The 18,826-nt window shown below is 38.1% G+C and overlaps 2 protein-coding genes across 3 annotated transcripts in view; both read right to left on the bottom strand.

Annotated features, from left to right (window-relative positions):
• Positions 1-95: 95 nt before the first annotated feature.
• LOC116291887 (vesicular inhibitory amino acid transporter-like) lies at positions 96-5,671 on the bottom strand. Its single transcript, XM_089039198.1, has 2 exons — positions 5,514-5,671; positions 96-2,678 (listed from the first exon to the last, which is right to left on the bottom strand). The coding sequence occupies exon 2, from the start codon at positions 2,676-2,678 to the stop codon at positions 1,365-1,367; it is 1,314 nt and encodes a 437-aa protein (XP_088895324.1). The 5' UTR covers positions 5,514-5,671; the 3' UTR covers positions 96-1,364.
• Positions 5,672-10,964: 5,293 nt separating this feature from the next.
• Positions 10,965-18,826, bottom strand: part of LOC148905942 (vesicular inhibitory amino acid transporter-like) — a 35,005-nt gene continuing 27,143 nt past the window's right edge. For both annotated transcript variants that reach the window (XM_089038791.1, XM_089038790.1), the window contains one exon: positions 10,965-13,841. In XM_089038791.1, coding sequence (XP_088894917.1) covers positions 12,528-13,841 — 1,314 coding nt within the window. In that variant the 3' untranslated portion in view covers positions 10,965-12,527. The remainder of the gene's footprint in view (positions 13,842-18,826) is intronic.

The raw sequence follows: 18,826 nt of genomic DNA, 5'->3' as shown, positions 1-18,826 counted from the left end.
ACCTACAAAGCAGAGATTGCCGAGGGTCATGGGAAACGTTTTATAACCAACAAGTAAAGGTTTTGATACATATAGACCTACCCCGAATTCGCTTGACTGGTCATGAAACATTGGTTTCAAGTTGAGGTTGGACTTGATGAATAAAAGAATCAAGTTCAATCTCGACTTCAAACCACTGTTTCATGGTCAGTCAAGCGAATTCGGGATAGGTCTATTGTCACTTATCTCGAGGCAGCTCAAGGTGAAACTGTAACTGGTAAAAGATAACAAGTCTATTAATGGCCGGATATTAAGATCTATCTATCCATAATCCTTGGCAGTTGCAGCTCCGTAGCTTTTCAGGGAACTAATAATTTATATCACATTATTGAAACCGGTGTATACTTGTGTTGCAGACTTAGTTGGGCATTGCTCATTTACAGCAGTTGTCTTTCCTCACACCTATAACTGATACACTGAGTCTGTGTATCTTGCTAGTGCTTATGTTACAAGTATTGAAACAAACATCTTTTTATTTCAAAAGCTGAAAAAGACCAAGAATTTTGTCCCAGCTATAGAATTGTTTTCAGAAAAGCCCAGCAACAGCAAATGAGCATAATTTCCCCAATAATGTCCCAGACACTAGTATACTAGTTTGTGAATGACTGTACGATACTTATAACAAATACTATTATACCTTTTAATTATACAGCTTCTCATTAATCCCATATAGGTAACTGTCCAATTATTTTCTTAATTGGATAGGTCTTGTTGATATGGGATTAATTAGGCAGCTATATAATTAATAGGTAATGGGATTTCATGCTCCCCAATCAAGAAATAATTAGACTTGAAAAATTCCTCTGACTGCCAAATTGGACTCGCCTTACGGCCTCATCCAATTTTGGAAGTCCTCGGAATTTTCCTCATCCAATTATTTCTTAATTGGACAGCATGGAGTCCTATTACATATACTTATATAATAATAGAGAATGATTATGTGATTTAGTTATTGCTCTACAACTATATTATTTATTAGAAAACAAGTATATCAGTCCCAATTGGTTGCAATAAATGTTATATAAGTATCTATTATGATTGGGATTTTAAGACGGGGAAACTTGGCCCTTACTACACTGATACATTAAACTCCAGAGTTTAATAATATACGATCCATCCACACAATTATATATTCTAATATAGTATTTATTGCTAGAGTGCACACCATATATCTGTGAAAACCTTTGTAAGAAATTGCACAAATTGGCCCAAAGTTCAGTAGACTTTAAAACTACAAAACTTTGCACTCGTTTGTACAATTTCTTTATTTTCACGAATATATGGTATGCACTCAAAGGGGGGACACTGGAGGGCTGATATCGACACTAGATCATAATTAAATTTTTCACAACTTCTACCAAACCTAAACTCATACCACCAACACCAAGCGCCATAAAGAAACAATCGATACAGATATGAAACCACCTTAAGTTTTTGTACTTAATAACAAGATGAAAAAGACCAGGAAAGATGAACATAACCATGTATTCTCCGCAACCAGCTACAGCCGCAACAAGTGCAAAATGAGGCAATCCAACAGAAAGAGCAAGAGAAGAAAGAACAATGACAACACGAAAAGATGCGAGGCAGATTTTCGGGTGCACCTTCTCTGTTATTTTGCAGTAAAGTTCTGACTCTTCGAACATTTTTACTAGTATTAAGACAGGAATGGGAAAGGTAACCAACACACTGACACTGAAAAAGGCTGCTGTTATCTTGGCAGCTATTCCTGATGGTAAGTTGTTGAGAATGACTTCATTTGTAGCTGAAGTGTAGGTTAAAAATCCTGCCACTGCGAACACTATCTTGATGAATCCACCAGTACAATAGCTTGATACTAGAGCTACGGGCAACTTAGTTTTATCTGCCATCTCTCCTTCTATGGGTATGATAACTGCATGCAAACCATAGCTGAAAACGATGATATTTAGTGCAATCATCGTACCCTGGGTGTCCCAGAACAATAATGAATTAACTTCCCATTTATGGACAGCCTGCAACTCGTACGCCAAACACAGGCCAACCGATCCCGAAAGTGCAAGTATACCCACTAAACTAAGCCATGCTATCTTGGATAAGAATTCAAGAAACACGGTTGGAAGAACGATGGCTATCGCTATACATGCCCATTGTGATTCCGATAGAGGAACTCCAGGGAATGTATGACTTATCAAAGAACTGAACAGAACTATGTATGATACCACTATGGAAAAGAGAAAATAAACAATTAGAACACTGATAACTGTGTGTAACGGTGCCCAACAACGGTGGCCAATCTCATGGTAGCTGGATCGCACTCGTATCTTTACTCCATCTTCATTTGGTTCGTAGAGGCATTCAATAAGAAGGGACGCAGTGTATCCGCTCATGAAAGGGACAATGAATAATCCAATCACCGCGCTGATTCCTCCTCGATGGATAGTATAAGGAAGAGCTAGAAAACCAACTCCCTCCATGGAGTTGAGCAGGTTGAGGGTCGTTTTCCACACACTGCTTTGGTGTTTCTGTTCAGTTTTGTTGGCTTCTTCATCACTGCAACATGATTTGGCTTTACCAAGTTTCTGTTGTTCTTCTATCTCTGTGTCGTCAACTAGTTTCAGTGGCAAATAATTCTTGTGCTGCAGGATATCCTTTAACATCTGCATGCATGAGTAAATACTAAAATTAGCCAATAAAGTGCTGTATATTTTGTATGTTCAGTTCAGGTTTCCTCTATGTTTAGGACACCCCTGTCCATAATGGTGGTGGTGGTGATGTGTGTGTGGATTAGCAAGTTAAATTGATTTTGTAAAAGAAAATGAAGGCAATACCGACAAAAAGCGTTTACGATGCAAGCCTCTGACCTCGTCAACTGATGTCTCAAGATATTGCGCACAAAAAATTCTATTTTATTTGAATAACTCTGCAAAATTGCTGGCGAAAGTCCTCAGCCAATCATGATGTCAGTACATCTTTTTTGCAGAGGTTTGGTCTTGTAAAAGGAGTAAGTTGCTACAAGTGTGCGGTATCCCTAAAAAATTCGAAAGCTGGTTTGTATGGTGGGATATGCAGCAAGTTAAAACGTTGCGGCGAATTGCAAATAAAAAACGAGTTGATGCATGCAGCAACTAGCTCGTTCCTTATTTGCAGCAACTCGTCCAACATGCAGCAACTCATTTCTTATTTACAGCAACTCGTTTCTTATTTGCAGCGACTCGTTTCTTAATTAATTTGCAGCAACTCGTTTCTTATTTGCAGCAACTCGTCCAACAACAGCAACTCATTTCTTATAGTGCAGCAACTCGTTTCCTATTTGCAGCGACTCGTTTCTTAATTAATTTGCAGCAACTAGTTTCTTATTTGCAGCAACTCGTCCAACAACAGCAACTCATTTCTTATAGTGCAGCAAATCGTTTCCTATTTGCAGCGACTCGTTTCTTAATTAATTTGCAGCAACTCGTTTCTTATCTGAAGCAACTCGTCCAACATGCAGCAACTCATTTCTTATAGTGCAGCAACTCGTTTCTAATTTGCAGCAACTCGTTTCAATTATTTGCAGCAACTCGTTTCAATTATTTGCAGCAACTCGTTTCCTATTTGCAGCGACTCAAGAGAGCATAAATGAGAGAGGAAAACTTCTTATTGTGACGCGCGCCATGTAAATTTCCGGTTGGGCTATTTTGACTAGTTGACGCACAGGAGTAGGGTAAAGCGAAATTTAAACTGCATCCGGTTACTAAAAATAGCCCAACCTGGAATTTACATGGCGCGCGCCACATTAAGAAATTTCCCTCTGTTATTTATGCTCTCTTGAGTAAACTTAGTCAAACTGTTGAATATACAGTCAATTCAAAAAACGTTGTCGTCGACCGGCTCAAGCCTACGCGATTGGACCGAAAGGGACTCTGGGCAACAATCATTGAAGCCGAGTTTATTTGACTAGTTATGCCTGGTTTAATAATAATAATAATAATAATAATAATAATAATAATAATAACAATAATGTAATAATAATAATAAGTTTGTAAATCATTTAAAAAAATAATAATAATAATAAAGAATATTTACATTATGTACTTTGTGAAAATTTAAAGAGAAAAAGTTACTATTTACAAAAAACTAGAAAAAAACAAAATGAAAAACAAGCATTATAAAAAAGTCTAAAATTATCTAATATCGGCAAGGTTAGTATTAATGCTAAAGTCCAATAGAAAGTCACTTTCGTTGTTCTTATAAAAAGGAGTGCGGGAGCCTCTAATGCATGTAATTACAGCTTTCAAAATCTCAAACGACAACTTTGTTCTAATATATGTTATTGTGTCAGAATAGCTTTGTCCAGTTTTGTTCGCCAGTTTATCCGCTAGAGTTTTTAGGAAAATTTGGCTTTTTTTTTTAAAATAATAATAATAATAATAATAATAATAATAATAGTAGTGCACTTATATAGCGCATATCCAAATGAATGCTCTATGCGCTATAATAATAACAATAATAATCAAAAACTAATGATAACTAAAAATCGAAATAGTTTTTAAACAGATGAGTTTTAAGTTGCGATTGTTTCTCGCCATTATTATCTATACTAGAGTGCAAAAAAAAAAAAAATAACCGTGAAACTTTAGTAATACTACATAGCACAATCTCATGCAAATTCCATATTTTTCTATTGTTTAATTAGCACTATTTTGTACTATTTAGTAATTCGTGTTTCACGGATGAATTGTTTGCGCTCTACTTGCGGGAACAATTAATTCAGAACGAATATTTAACCGCTTAAGCGATTTTTTTATCCCTATTCCTTTTCGGTCCAGTCGAGTAGGCTTGAGCCGGTCGACGACAACGTTTTTTGAATTGACTGTATATTCAACAGTTTGACTAAGTTTACTCAAGAGAGCATAAATAAGAGAGGGAAACTTCTTAATGTGGCGCGCGCCATGTAAATTCCAGGTTGGGCTATTTTTAGTAACCGGATGCAGTTTAAATTTCGCCTTATCCTACTCCTGTGCGTCAACTAGTCAAAATAGCCTAACCGGAAATTTATTTACTGTTTTTGTTGACGTTTTCTGGTAGAGTGACCACAGTAAATCCGTGAAACTAAATAGCGCAATTTCATGTAATTAGTATTTCACGGATTAATTGTTTGCACTCTAAAGTGAACCCCCGGATTAGCATGACCAAAATTTGGCGCGCTTTTTACAATTCAACAGTGAGACTAAATGCATACTAACTCGAGATTTTGCTCATCCCGAGGTTTATCATGAGGATCACTACAAGAATTTCTGAAATACTAGAAGAACTTTTAAGAATCACTGTCCATCGCAGCTCCTTGAAATATTCTCGAGTCATAAATCGTGTGACGGCCGAAGTCAGTCCGCGAGCGCGTTCGAAGACTGATGATTAATGGTTTAGAAAAGACCAAAATCCAATCGAAGTTTTGAAACGGCAACCGCAATACAATGGTTCATTTTAAAATAAGTTAAAGTTAAAGTCATTACCTTCCTGACGTGGTACACCTCGTGCGACCTTTCACTTCACGATTATATATGCAACTAGAGTGGGCGGGTAGAGTGGTTTCCATAAACCCATGAATGTGTACTAACTAGAGTATAATTGCCTGATAAACACAATAGAAAACAAAAGAATTAAGAGCGACTGTCTGTAAAACCTGTCAGGTCCTTCAAATCCATCACGTGTATGGATCTTTGTACCACGATAAAGAAACACGACAACTAAAAAGCGCGGGCACGGTTTTGATTTGGGCCCTAGGGGAAATCGGGGCTTGTATCGGTGGCTGGTGACTCGAAAGTTTATGCTACTTCAACAGCCACACACACATATAATATTTTTGACTACTTATTTACCAAGTATAAAGAAAACGTACTTTAATTTTGTAATTATAATTGTATTTATTGTGTGTGAATAAACTTGAATAAACTTGAAACTTGAAACCAAATACAATGGATAGCAAAAAAGGGTTGTACGTGTGATCACATTCTCTAAGTGGGATGCTCATACACAACCAATTTTTGCCAATCTAGGTTTACTAAGATTCACAGATTTAATTTTCTTTTCAAGTGCCATATTTATGTTTCAATTTAAAAATAATCTTTTACCTAAAGCCTTTGATGGTTACTTCCAGAGTGTTTCTTCATCACACAATTATAGAACAAGACTAGCAAGTAAGTCAACGTTTAGAACTCCTGCCGTTAGAACTAATTATGGAAAACTTACTTTAAGCTATATTGGTCCAATCATTTGGAACGACATTGATGAAAAAATCAAATCATTATCTCTTAAATCTTTCAAAATAAAAATGAAAATTTCCTGTTTACAAAAATATTAATTTCCTCCAGAATCTCTAATAAGCATAATGTATATTTATAATTTATTCCATGATTATCTGTTAATTTTGTGATATTTTTCTGTATTGTATTAACAATATATATGATATCTGATATAAAAAGATTCAATCGTTTTTCATTATAGATCGATAATAATTATATTACATCCATATTTTATATCTATAATTATAAAATTACATTGAATAAGTATTTCTATCATTCTCTCAATGCAATAATACATCTATATTATTTTCTTTCTCTGTATGATCATATACTAGAGTGCAAACAATTAAACCGTAAAATATATTTCAAGGAGTTGCGATGGAGAGTGATTTTTAAAAATTCTTCAAGTATTCCAGCAATTCTTGTAGGTCATCCTTATGATAAACCTCGGAATGAGCAAAATCTCGAGTTAGATTGCATTTAGTCTCACTGTTGAATAGTAAAAAGCGCGCCAAAATTCGGTCATGCAATTAATCCGTAAACAATAGAAAACAATGGAATTTGCATGAAATTGTGCTATTTAGTATTACTAAATTTTCACGGTTATATTTGCACTCTACTATATATGATTTGTTCTTTATTATCATTTATTACTACGGCCTACCATATCTCAATTATTCTTAGCAGCTACTCAGCTAGATTAGTCTAGCTATTCTGAGTTAGCTATTACCAATACCTGTTCCAATATTATCTTGTAAATAAATTTTGAAAATTATGGCAATAAAGCTCAATCAATCAATTAGTGGGCGCGGGGTTTTCGTGTTTCTGTGTATATATGTATATATTATACTTAATTTTCTTCTTTCTTATATTTTTACTTTTAGGCTCTTAATCGCAGATTTTAGTATAGATTTCATTTACATTTTCATAGATTTAATATTTCTGATCACGGGTTCACACCAGCTGTTCTATCGTGTCTAGCTGATCGGTTTTTTAAGGCCCCGTCCACACTTTGCGGATAAATTTGAATCCGCAACTTTCACGTAGCGTGCGCTGCATCCGGAATTTTCTGTCGGACTTTACGAGTAAACATTCGGAGGCACGCAGGCTACTTTCACGCCGAAACCGAAAAAAAAGTTTTCCGTCCACACATGAAAACGGATAAAATGTTTCGCGTCCACACTAGTCCGAGAGGCGGCAAAAGCGCCTCATTGCACATCTGAGCATGTGCATCGAAGCTGAAATTGAGCCCGAGGTGAATTTTTAGCCTTCCCGCCATTTCCCATGACAATCATGGCGAGAAGGCTAAAAATTCACCTCGGGCTCAATTCTTTCAATTTGTTCCACTCTAGAGACCGTATTCGAAAAAATTCGTTTTCTGTGAAGAATAAACCATTTCACAGATCCCGCGGCTCAACCTCAGCCTCGTCAGCGTGTAATATATTCTTTAGAAATTGCCTATGACATGTGTGCCAATTGTTTGTTGATGTGTAAATTCCTTTCATTACTGCGGACTGTAGTCAAATTCTAAAGAATAATTACACGCTGACAAGGCTGAGGTTGAGTAACGGGATCCGTGAAATGGCCTATTGTTCCGGATTCGCCCGGACTAGTGTGGACGGTAGGCCTAACCGAATAAATAAAAATTTGGATTCAAATTTATCCGGCATAGTGTGGACGGGGCCTGAACCAGAGTAAATAAAGATTGAGCATTTCCACTTTTACCAGATGTTTTCCGATGGGAGAAGGTTGTACCATTTGCAGAAAAACCGGAATTACCGGAATTTTACCGATCTAATGGTAAAAAATATAGAACACTGAGTTTTAGAAGTAATTTAGAAAATTCGTGGTCGTTTTGTATCGGTAGATATAGATCCGAGCCGAAAGCGACCACTCTTATATGGAGGGGAGTTGGTAACGTCACCTTGCATACATAAAAGCACGTTAAAACTAATAACAATGATTTATTCATGGTTAAATTAAACATCAGTTGACTACTAGTGCTGAACCAGTCACGTAAAAACCAAATTCGAAAAACTACCTTTACTGCTATTGAAACATTCACCATGGTGACCTACAGGATTAAGTGGCATCGATGTGAAAGTTGAAGAGAAATTGATCAATAGTTTATAATCTAGGGGCGCCTACATACGTTACCTTGCATCATTAACTCTGCTTATCGTACCACACACTCATTTTTACGTCTTTTGGTGCTTCAAAAATATTACCGAATCCAAAAAATTAATACTTTAAATCAGAGTATTAATAAATGAAAACTGATGATTTTAGACTTTTATCTTTAAAGTTGTAAAGTACGCACTGGTTGTTAGGACCATAATAGCTTATACCAAAAACATGTCTTCAGATGCGCACGAAGTAAGTTACGACATATCAGAAGCTTGCTTCACAAAATATATATATACATCAACTGTTTGTTAATACATAGATAAACTCACCAGTTTTCTCAACTTAATGCTCACAAGCAGCTGAGACTGGCACAAAAGCTTTTGGTTAATTAATCTTTCTTAATTAAACTTACCTATTTGGCGATTTGGATCTAGATACTGACCTAGAAATAAAATACGCATTGTCGTAGGGTTAATCAATAGTTTTTTTCCCAAAAAAAAACCCGGTGTCATGCGAATTGGCAAAATATAGTCTACACACCTACCTCAGAGAAGATTCACCGCTACTCTCCGTTATTACTCAGCATGGTGAAATGTTTTACATTTTTGCATTGCATGTGATTGGATTAGGTCCAAAGCTCTGACAGCTAAATGACACGCACGGATACTATTATAGGCCGGCAAACCGAATGTGGTGTGACAAAAATAAGTTGCAACAAAATTTCGAACGACAGTGTTAAAAGCCGTTTGTAGGCAGAGCGATTATGCCATACTCATCAAACTCGCACGGCTCGCTTTAAAATCAAAATGCTTCATTTAAAACGTAAATACAGGCAAATATTTGCTCAAAACCTCTTTTATAATTGCTGTACATTTAATAATTTATCGACATTTTTTAATGAATCACCATTTTTTGAAGAAAAATTAAAGGAGATCAAAACGCTTCAAACGGCAAAGATCGGAATGTGCGTAGCAAATTATTTATTTATTTTGCTTCTTAAACAGTTAATATAAATACATGAATATAGGCTATAAGACTATATTGTCATGCTGAATGAATCCGTAATTCTGACGAAAAGGGGTTGGAACGTTCCACCAACGTTTGGTGGCCCCATCCCAGTTTCTCCGCCGCAATACAAGCTGTGATTACGAAACTTGGCAGGGATGTAGTCACGTGCCCTGTCAGTCACCCCAACGATTTTGGATGCATGACGTCACATATTACGTGACTTGCTTGTGTCTTTGTAAGTAGGTTATGGACGGTTTATCGTCATGGTTTAGCCAGAAAACGCTACTTACAGGTCACATGATATGTGACGTCATAAAGCCTAGTTTAGAGTTCATTGAGAAGGCACTTGATTCATATGGTAAGTTAGGCTGATTTTTCTTCAAGATTCCATCGGAATTGGTATTCTTTTCGTTCTTTAGTATTTTTTCAAGTTCTTCTTTTGTCGTTTATTATTTTATTGAAGAAATCATTTTGTCAAGTTGACTGTTATTCATGTGCCCTTAAAAATAATGATTTTTGTCTTCGTTCAAATCAAAATTAAAACTCGAACAAACCTTGTTATGCTTTCTATGTTCGTTTTAATAGCATTTAATCTGACTGTTCAGTGAACATGAATGAGAATGAAAGGGAGCATTCACAAAAACTTGTTATTGGGGGGGGGGGGGGGGGGGGACTGATGAGAAATTGGGGGTCCCCCCAAAAAATGAAGATATAAAAGGGGGGTACTTGACACTAAAAAGATAAACCAGGCCACGGAAAAACATCAAAGATATGATATGAGTGTCTATAGGGGGAGGGGTGGTCTCAGTCTCCATTGAGTATCCGCGTATCCACTTCAACATACACCTTCATATCTATAGGAGGAGAGGTGGTGTTCTTCACTGCGTATCCGCGTATCCAAATATTTAAAGGAATGGTTTAAAGTACAGGGCATTCGATAGTTGTACAAGGGGGACTATATATGGCAGAGAAAATGAAAGTGATGTTGGTGAAGATACAATTTTAAGTGAAATTGGAAGTGAAGAGTAAGAGGATGATGAAGTCACAGAAGAAGATAGTATAACAGCTACAAGATCGGGAACAAGGATTTGTGAAAAGATACGAGACTGACTGGCTGTACTACTGATTGTGTGGAGCCCGTAGGCAGGCTAACTGATTGTGGTAAAGTAAGAAATTAGAAATGTCTTCATTGGGGTGTTTTTGTATGAATGTTCAATTGGAATTTTTTATACACATATACGCACTGACAGCTACGTTACGGGATATACCGTTTTCGAATCATATGAGAAGCACTCAACTATAATATACTAAATATTTTAATTGATGAAGAGTGAGTTTGAGGTCTAAAAATGCCAGGTTTGGGGGATAGGGGGGTGTCTCAAATTATTAAACTTCTATAGGGGGGTCCCTGAATTTTTTATAATGCAACAAGGGGGGTCCTGCAAATTCTTTTTCACAAAGGATAACTTCTCATCAGTCCCCCCCCCCCCCCCCCCAAACAAGTTTTTGTGAATGCAAAACCCCTAGTAAAACTCCGCGATGAAGGTCTGCCACGTGGAATTAAAGGTCGCCAACACTTTATTTAAAGATGGAATTTGCTCATGTCCCGATATTTTTATTAAAAAAAGCTAAAGATATAAATTTTTGGCCACATATCCTCAAAGAACATGCACATTCGATTCTACAGCAGCCTGCATGTGAACTCGCACATGAAGCTATTGAACGTCATCCAATCCATATATGGGTACTATTGCGCAATATTTCCATTTTGTCGCGGAAGAAAAAAAACAGACGTTTTTTATGACTGGGCTGCCACAGGCATTCCAGTAAAAACAAAAAAGGCATTTTACGACTGTGATACCACAGGTAAGTAAGCGATTTTCAGCCATCTTTAGCAGCGAAAATCGTCCCTGGAGCTCAAACCGATTTTTCCCTTATTCTCGTAAACGAATAAAGTATTTTTCAAAACTAACGTACTTTATCATACATTACTAAAATCCAAAAGTAGAGCGAATTCGAAAATTTGATTTTTACAGACAGTCGCTAAAGCTGGTTTGTGTCTCACGGGAGAATGAAAGACAATTTATGCATGTATGTTTTCTGCCCACTTGGCCTGAAGCGAGGGTTTAAACAGCTCTATTCAATTCATTTCACTGTTTTTTTCCCCCTTCAGGTCATTTCGTGCAGTGCTAAGCTTATATAAGCAGACAATCAATCATGATTCCTGTCAAAGTTTGTGAATGGAATACTCTTTGTGTAATTAACAATTATTCGCCGAAGGCGAAGTGATTATCGGGGAATATTTACCGAGACGCAAGACTTCGAGCGGTCAGTCAAGCGAATTCGGGATAGGTCTATTGTCACTTATCTTGAGGCAGCTCAAGGTGAAACTGTAACTGGTAAAAGATAACAAGTCTATTAATGGCCGGTTATGAAGATCTATCTATCCATAATCCTTGGCAGTCGCAGCTCTGTAGCTTTTCAGGTGACTAATAATCTATATAACATTATTGAAACAGGTATATACTTGTGTTGTAGACTCAGTTGTGCATTGCTCATTTACAGCAGTTGTCTTTCCTTACACCTATAACTGATGCACTGAGTCTGTGTATCTTGCTAGTGCTTATGTTACAAGTATTGAAACAAGTATTGAGTCCTATTAAATATACTTATATAATAATAGAGAATGATTATGTGATTTAGTTATTGCTCTACAACTATATTATTTATTAGAAAACAAGTATATCAGTCCCAATTGGTTGTCATAAATTTTATATAAGTATCTATGATTATGATTGGGATTTTAAAACGGGGAAACTTGAGGGGTGTCGTCTGGTCACGACCATCTCCAGCAGACCAAGGCCCTTACTACACTGATACATTAAACTCCAGAGTTTAATAATATACGATCCATCCACACAATAATATATTATAATATAGTATTTATTGCTAGAGTGCATGCCATATATCTGTGAAAACCTTTGTAAGAAATTGCACAAATTGGTAAATTCAGTAGACTTTAAAACTACAAAACTTTGCACTCATTTGTACAATGTTCTTATTTTCACGGATATATGGTATGTATCGACACTAGATCATAATTAAATCTTTCACAACTTCTACCAAACCTAAACTCATACCACCAACACCAAGCGCCATAAAGAAACAATCGATACAGATATGAAACCACCTTAAGTTTTTGTACTTAATAACAAGATGAAAAAGACCAGGAAAGATGAACATAACCCCGTATCCTCCGCAACCAGCTAAAGCCGTAACAAGTGCAAAATGAGGCAATCCAACAGAAAGAGCAAGAGAAGAAAGAACAATGACAACACGAAAAGATGCGAGGCAGATTTTCGGGTGCACCTTCTCTGTTATTTTGCAGTAAAGCTCTGACTCTTCGAACATTCTTACTAGTATTAAGACAGGAATCGGATAGGTAACCAACACGCTGACACTGAAAAAGGCTGCTGTTATCTTGGCAGCTATTCCTGATGGTAAGTTGTTGAGAATGACTTCATTTGTAGCTGAAGTGTAGGTTAAAAATCCTGCCACTGCGAACACTATCTTGATGAATCCACCAGTACAATAGCTTGATACTAGAGCTACGGGCAACTTAGTTTTATCTGCCATCTCTCCTTCTATGGGTATGATAACTGCATGCAAACCATAGCTGAAAACGATGATATTTAGTGCAATCATCGTACCCTGGGTGTCCCAGAACAATAATGAATTAACTTCCCATTTATGGACAGCCTGCAACTCGTACGCCAAACACAGGCCAAACGATACTGAAAGTGCAAGTATACCCACTAAACTAAGCCATGCTATCTTGGATAAGAATTCAAGAAACACGGTTGGAAGAACGATGGCTATCGCTATACATGCCCATTGTGATTCCGATAGGGGAACTCCAGGGAATGTATGACTTATCAAAGAACTGAACAGAACTACGTATGATACCACTATGGAAAAGAGAAAATAAACAATTAGAACACCGATAACTGTATGTAACGGTGCCCAACAACGGTGGCCAATCTCATGGTAGCTGGATCGCACTCGTATCTTTACTCCATCTTCATTTGGTTCGTAGAGGCATTCAATAAGAAGTGACGCAGTGTATCCGCTTATGAAAGGGACAATGAATAATCCAATCACCGCGCTGATTCCTCCTCGATGGATAGTATAAGGAAGCGCTAGAAAACCAACTCCCTCCATGGAGTTGAGCAGGTTGAGGGTCGTTTTCCACACACTGCTTTGGTGTTTCTGTTCAGTTTTGTTGGCTTCTTCATCACTGCAACATGATTTGGCTTTACCAAGTTTCTGTTGTTCTTCTCTCTCTGTGTCGTCAACTAGTTTCAGTGGCAAATAATTCTTGTGCTGCAGGGTATCCTTTAACATCTGCATGCATGAGTAAATACTAAAATTAGCCAATAAAGTGCTGTATATATTGTATGTTCAGTTCAGGTTTCCTCTATGTTTAGGACACCCCTGTCCATAATGGTGGTTGGTGGTGATTTGTGTGTGGATTAGCAAGTTAAATTAATTTTGTAAAAGAAAATGAAGGCAATACCGACAAAAAGCGTTTACGATGCAAGCCTCTGACCTCGTCAACTGATGTCTCAAGATATTGCGCACAAAAAATTCTATTTTATTTTAATAACTCTGCAAAATTGCTGGCAAAAGTTCTCAGCCAATGATATCAGTACATCTTTTTTGCAGAAGTTTGGTCTTGTAAAAGGAGTAAGTTGCTACAAGTGTGCGGCATCCCTAAAAAATTCGAAAGCAGGTTTGTATGGTGGGACATGCAGCAAATTAAGACGATTCGGCGAACTGCAAATAAGAAACGAGTTGATGCATGCAGCAAGTATCTCGTTCCCTATATGCCGCAAATCATCCAACATGCAGGAACTCGTTTCCTATTTGCAGCAAATCGTTTCCTATTTGCAGCAAGTCGTTTCGTATTTGCAGCAACTCGTCCAACATACAGCGACTCGTTTCCTATTTGCAGCAACTCGTTTCCTATTTGCAGCAAATCGTTTCGTATTTGCAGCGACTCGTCCAACATACAGCAACTCGTTTCCTATTTGCAGCAACTTGTTTCTTATTTGCAGCAACTCGTTTCCTATTTGCAGCAAATCGTTTCCTATTTGCAGCAACTCGTTTCCTATTTGCAGCAACTCGTTTCCTATTTGCAGCAACTCGTTTCCTATTTGCAGCAACTAGTTTCTTATTTGCAGCAACTCGTTTTCTATTTGCAGCAACTCGATTGCATTTAGTCACACTGTTGAATAGTAAATTTCGGTCATGCGAATCGGCCGGGGGATTTACTTTACCAGAGAATGCGTGAAGAAAACGTCAATAAAATAGTAAATATCTATTCTAACTTATCTAATTTAGGCGACGTCAACCATATATTCAACAGTTTGACTAAGTTTACTCAAGAGAGCATAAATAAGAAAGATATAACTAGCTAAAAACTAGTGTGAGCTGCGTCGGTGTTTCTAATGAAAAAGTAATGATGAAAAGGTAAATTATACACCGTGAAAAGATGAAAAAACTTACTGACGTTTCGGACGCTAGTCCTTCGTCGGAGTAAAAGAGAAAGAAGTGGTAGAAAGGAGTGTATATATGATAGAATGAGACAAAAGAAACCAATGAGAGCAAGGTAGGCAAGGAAACAAAAACAAACAATCAAAAGACAAAAGAAAAGGTTAGTTGAAAATAAAGCGTTCATTAATCCCGTTGGGACTAAGAGTGCCCAATAGGTGAATAAGCCGCATTTCTTTGGTCTTGCGACAATCATTGTTGCCGTTAAGCAAAGAAAGACCGAAAACAATGAAGTCAGAAAGAGAATGGTTAGCTAGATTAAAATGGCGGGAAACTGGTTTGGTGGGATCGTTATTGCGAATATCATAAAGATGATTGCAAATGCGATCACCAAGACGGCGGCCAGTCTCGCCCACATACAAAAGATTACAGCGGGTACATTTAATACAATATACAACATTAGAAGTGGTACAAACAAAATGGTCAGTGATTTTAACAGTTGATTTAGGACCGACAACAGAAGTGTGAGAGACTATGTGAGGACAAGTATAACAACGTTTACGAGAACAGCGAAAAGTACCAGGTTCTTTGTTAGAGGGAAGAACTCCCTTGACCAAGAAAGAACGGAGATTACGATCACGATCACAACCCTGGCCGTCCTATTGTTTCTGCTTGTAGTTGTCCTACCGAACTCATCTCTAGCTATCTAGATTCTCTCATGCTGCCTATTATTCAGTCTTTACCTACTTATATTAAGGATACTAATCACGCTCTTAGTATTTTTAATGATTTTCGCTTTCCTGATAACTCTTCTAAGCTTTTGTTTACTATGGATGTCAAATCTTTGTATACTGTTATTCCTAATGATGAGGGCCTTCGTGCTCTTCAGCATTTTTTCGATCTTCGTCCTGTCCTCGAGCCCAGCACTCCCACTTTGTTACGCTTAGCTGAACTTGTTCTTACTCTTAATTGTTTTTCTTTCGGTGATCGGTATTATCGGCAGATAAACGGTGTTGCTATGGGTACTAAGATGGGCCCTAGTTATGCCAATTTGTTTGTTGGTTATATCGAAAACCTTGTTTTTCAACAATATACTGGACCTAAACCTGAGTTTTTTGGACGGTATATTGATGATTGTATTGGTGCTACTTCTTGTTCGCGTAATGACTTAGATTCTTTCATCTCTTTTGTTAACTCTTTTCACCCTGCCTTAGACTTTACGTGGGAGGTTAGTGAAACATCAGTCACTTTCCTTGACATCTTGCTTAGTGTTAATGACGACCGTCTTAGCACTAGTGTCTATTACAAACCTACTGACTCTCATTCTTATTTACTCTACTCGTCTTCTCATCCTAAGCACACTCTTAACGCTATTCCGTTCTCGCAATTTCTTCGTCTTCGTCGTTTGTGTAGTGATGATCTTGATTTTTCTGTTAAATGTTCTGAGATGCGTTCCTTCTTCCTTAAGCGTAATTATCCTGCTCGTTATTGATCGCGCCATTCGTAAAGTTTCTACTATTGATCGTACCACCGCTCTCACTCCTCACACTCGTCCCTCTAATTATCGCATTCCTTTCACTCTTACGTATCATCCTATTAACATTTCCATTAAACCCATTGTTAACCGCAACTTTTCTCTGCTTGACTCTGATACTCGCACTTCTGCTATTTTCAACAACCGCTCTCTCTTTTCCTATATACATGATCGTAATCTCCGTTCTTTCTTGGTCAAGGGAGTTCTTCCCTCTAACAAAGAACCTGGTACTTTTCGCTGTTCTCGTAAACGTTGTTATACTTGTCCTCACATAGTCTCTCACACTTCTGTTGTCGGTCCTTGTGACGTTGTTTGCGTTCGGCGAGCGGTTTGATCAACGAATAATACCTTTCTGATCAACAATCTTAAACTTTACTTTAACCTTTTCTTGTTTACATCGATTTACATTGATCAACAATAAAAAAGGGATCCCAAATTGGAATCAAAGGGATCATAAAGGATCATAAAGGGTTCGACCATTTGCCCGCCAACCTCCCTTGTCTCCGCTCTCGACCATGTGCTCCTATCCCATAATTTCACTCCACAGGTAACCCATTAACATGGCTCCCCAAAAATAAACATATTTTTTACAACAATAACAACAATGTCAATTTTTTATCAGTTCTTCATGGCTCCTCGTCGGGGATTCCCGGTTCTTCCTGTTCAGCTTCTAGGAGGAGGACCAACTTAGCAATTGGTCGATCCAGCGTTGAACCCTTGGAAGTACGAACCGTTACTGATCTGACGAAACCTTGATCATCTGAATGTGTAGTTATCACTTTAGCTAAAGGCCACTGACTTCGGGATGTGTCGCTGTCCTTTACTAGTACTATGTCTCCACTAACAAAGTTACGTCTCTTCCGTTGCCACTTGGGTCTTGCTTGTATGTTCTGCAGGTATTCTGTTTTCCATCTGCTCCAGAATTGATCCGTCAGATGTTGCACTCGTCGCCACCTCTTTCTGCAATACATATCCTCTGTTTGGAACTTGCCGGGTGGTGGTAAGACGATCTTTGACTTTCCGGTTGACAGCATACTTGGAGACAGCGGTATTGGAGACAGTGGATCGTTGATCGTGTCTACGGTGAGGGGACGACTATTTATAACTGCTTCAGCTTCACAAATAAATGTAGTAAGTGATTCTTCATCGAGTCTTGATCCATGTTCCTTCATCAGGGCTGCTAAGATGTTCCGAACTGACCGAATTTGTCTTTCCCAAGCTCCACCGAAATGACTGGCAGTGGGAGGGTTCTTGATCCAATCAATATCATTCTTTAGGAGTTCAGATCTAATCTTGTCGTCATCCATTTCGTCGATCGCTTTTTTCAACTCGTTCTCTGCTCCAACAAGATTGGTTCCTTGATCACTGTACAACTGTCTGATAGGACCTCTTCTCGCGACAAATCGGCGCAACGCTTGTATAAAAGAATCTGCATCCAACGAATGGGCTACTTCAATGTGTACTGCTCTACTGGATAGGCACGTAAATAATGCTCCATATCTCTTTACTTCTTTGCGTTCGATCTTGATATACCACGGCCCAAAATAATCCACGGCAGAATTAGTAAATGGTGGTGCGGCTTGCAGACGTGCATCAGGTAGGTCTGCCATCTTCTGCTCACCTACATTTCCGCGTAGGAAGCGACATCTCACACATTTGGCAAGCAAACTTCTAATCGCGTGGCCGCCACTGACAACCCAGTATCCGTTTGCACGTAGTTCGTTTAATGTGATGCCTCTTCCACTATGCTGTGTTCCTTCGTGATAATGGCGAATAATCAACGTTGTAACATGTCCCGACTTTGGGAGTATGATAGGATTTCTTATAGCATCATCTACTGCCGCTCTTCTGAGTCGCCCACCGACTCTGAGTATTCCGTTGGAATCCAAGTAGGGGTCTAACTTGTAGAGTGTACTAGACCTCATGACTGACTTCTTATCTTTGTCCAGTTTTCGACTTTCGCCTTTCGCTCGCGTTTCTATGTCCTTTAGCAATGATATGTCCTATTCAACGGCACTTGCTTGCGTAAGCTTGATAATTTCTGTTTCGGCTTGCTTCAAATCGCTCACTGTGACAGGACTACAACTCTGTTGGCGGTCTTCCTTTATGATGTTCTTTAACTGTTGTTTGTACTTTAGGCACCAGGCCACTACTGCTCTTGCTCTTGTCCACTTTGAGAATCTTTCTAGACGCTGTAGCACATTGCTCCTTTCTTGAACACGGTTAGCATGCACTATGACTTTCTTGACTTCTGGATTGTCATCATCCAGCTGGAGTTTACATGATGGCTGTTGAGGCCATT

Source organism: Actinia tenebrosa, unplaced genomic scaffold (genome assembly GCF_029948245.1).
Source record: "Actinia tenebrosa isolate PJP-AT-01 unplaced genomic scaffold, QUT_ActTen_1.0 PGA_scaffold6__47_contigs__length_16458017, whole genome shotgun sequence".
NCBI classification, from domain to species: domain Eukaryota; kingdom Metazoa; phylum Cnidaria; class Anthozoa; order Actiniaria; family Actiniidae; genus Actinia; species Actinia tenebrosa.
Note: the sequence above shows the minus strand (reverse complement) of the source record. Positions and strands in the feature narration are given on the sequence as shown.

Bases quoted from the DNA above. Each gene is read 5' to 3' on its own strand.
- LOC116291887 (XM_089039198.1), bottom strand. From the start codon at position 2,678: ATGTTAAAGGATATCCTGCAGCACAAGAATTATTTGCCACTGAAACTA.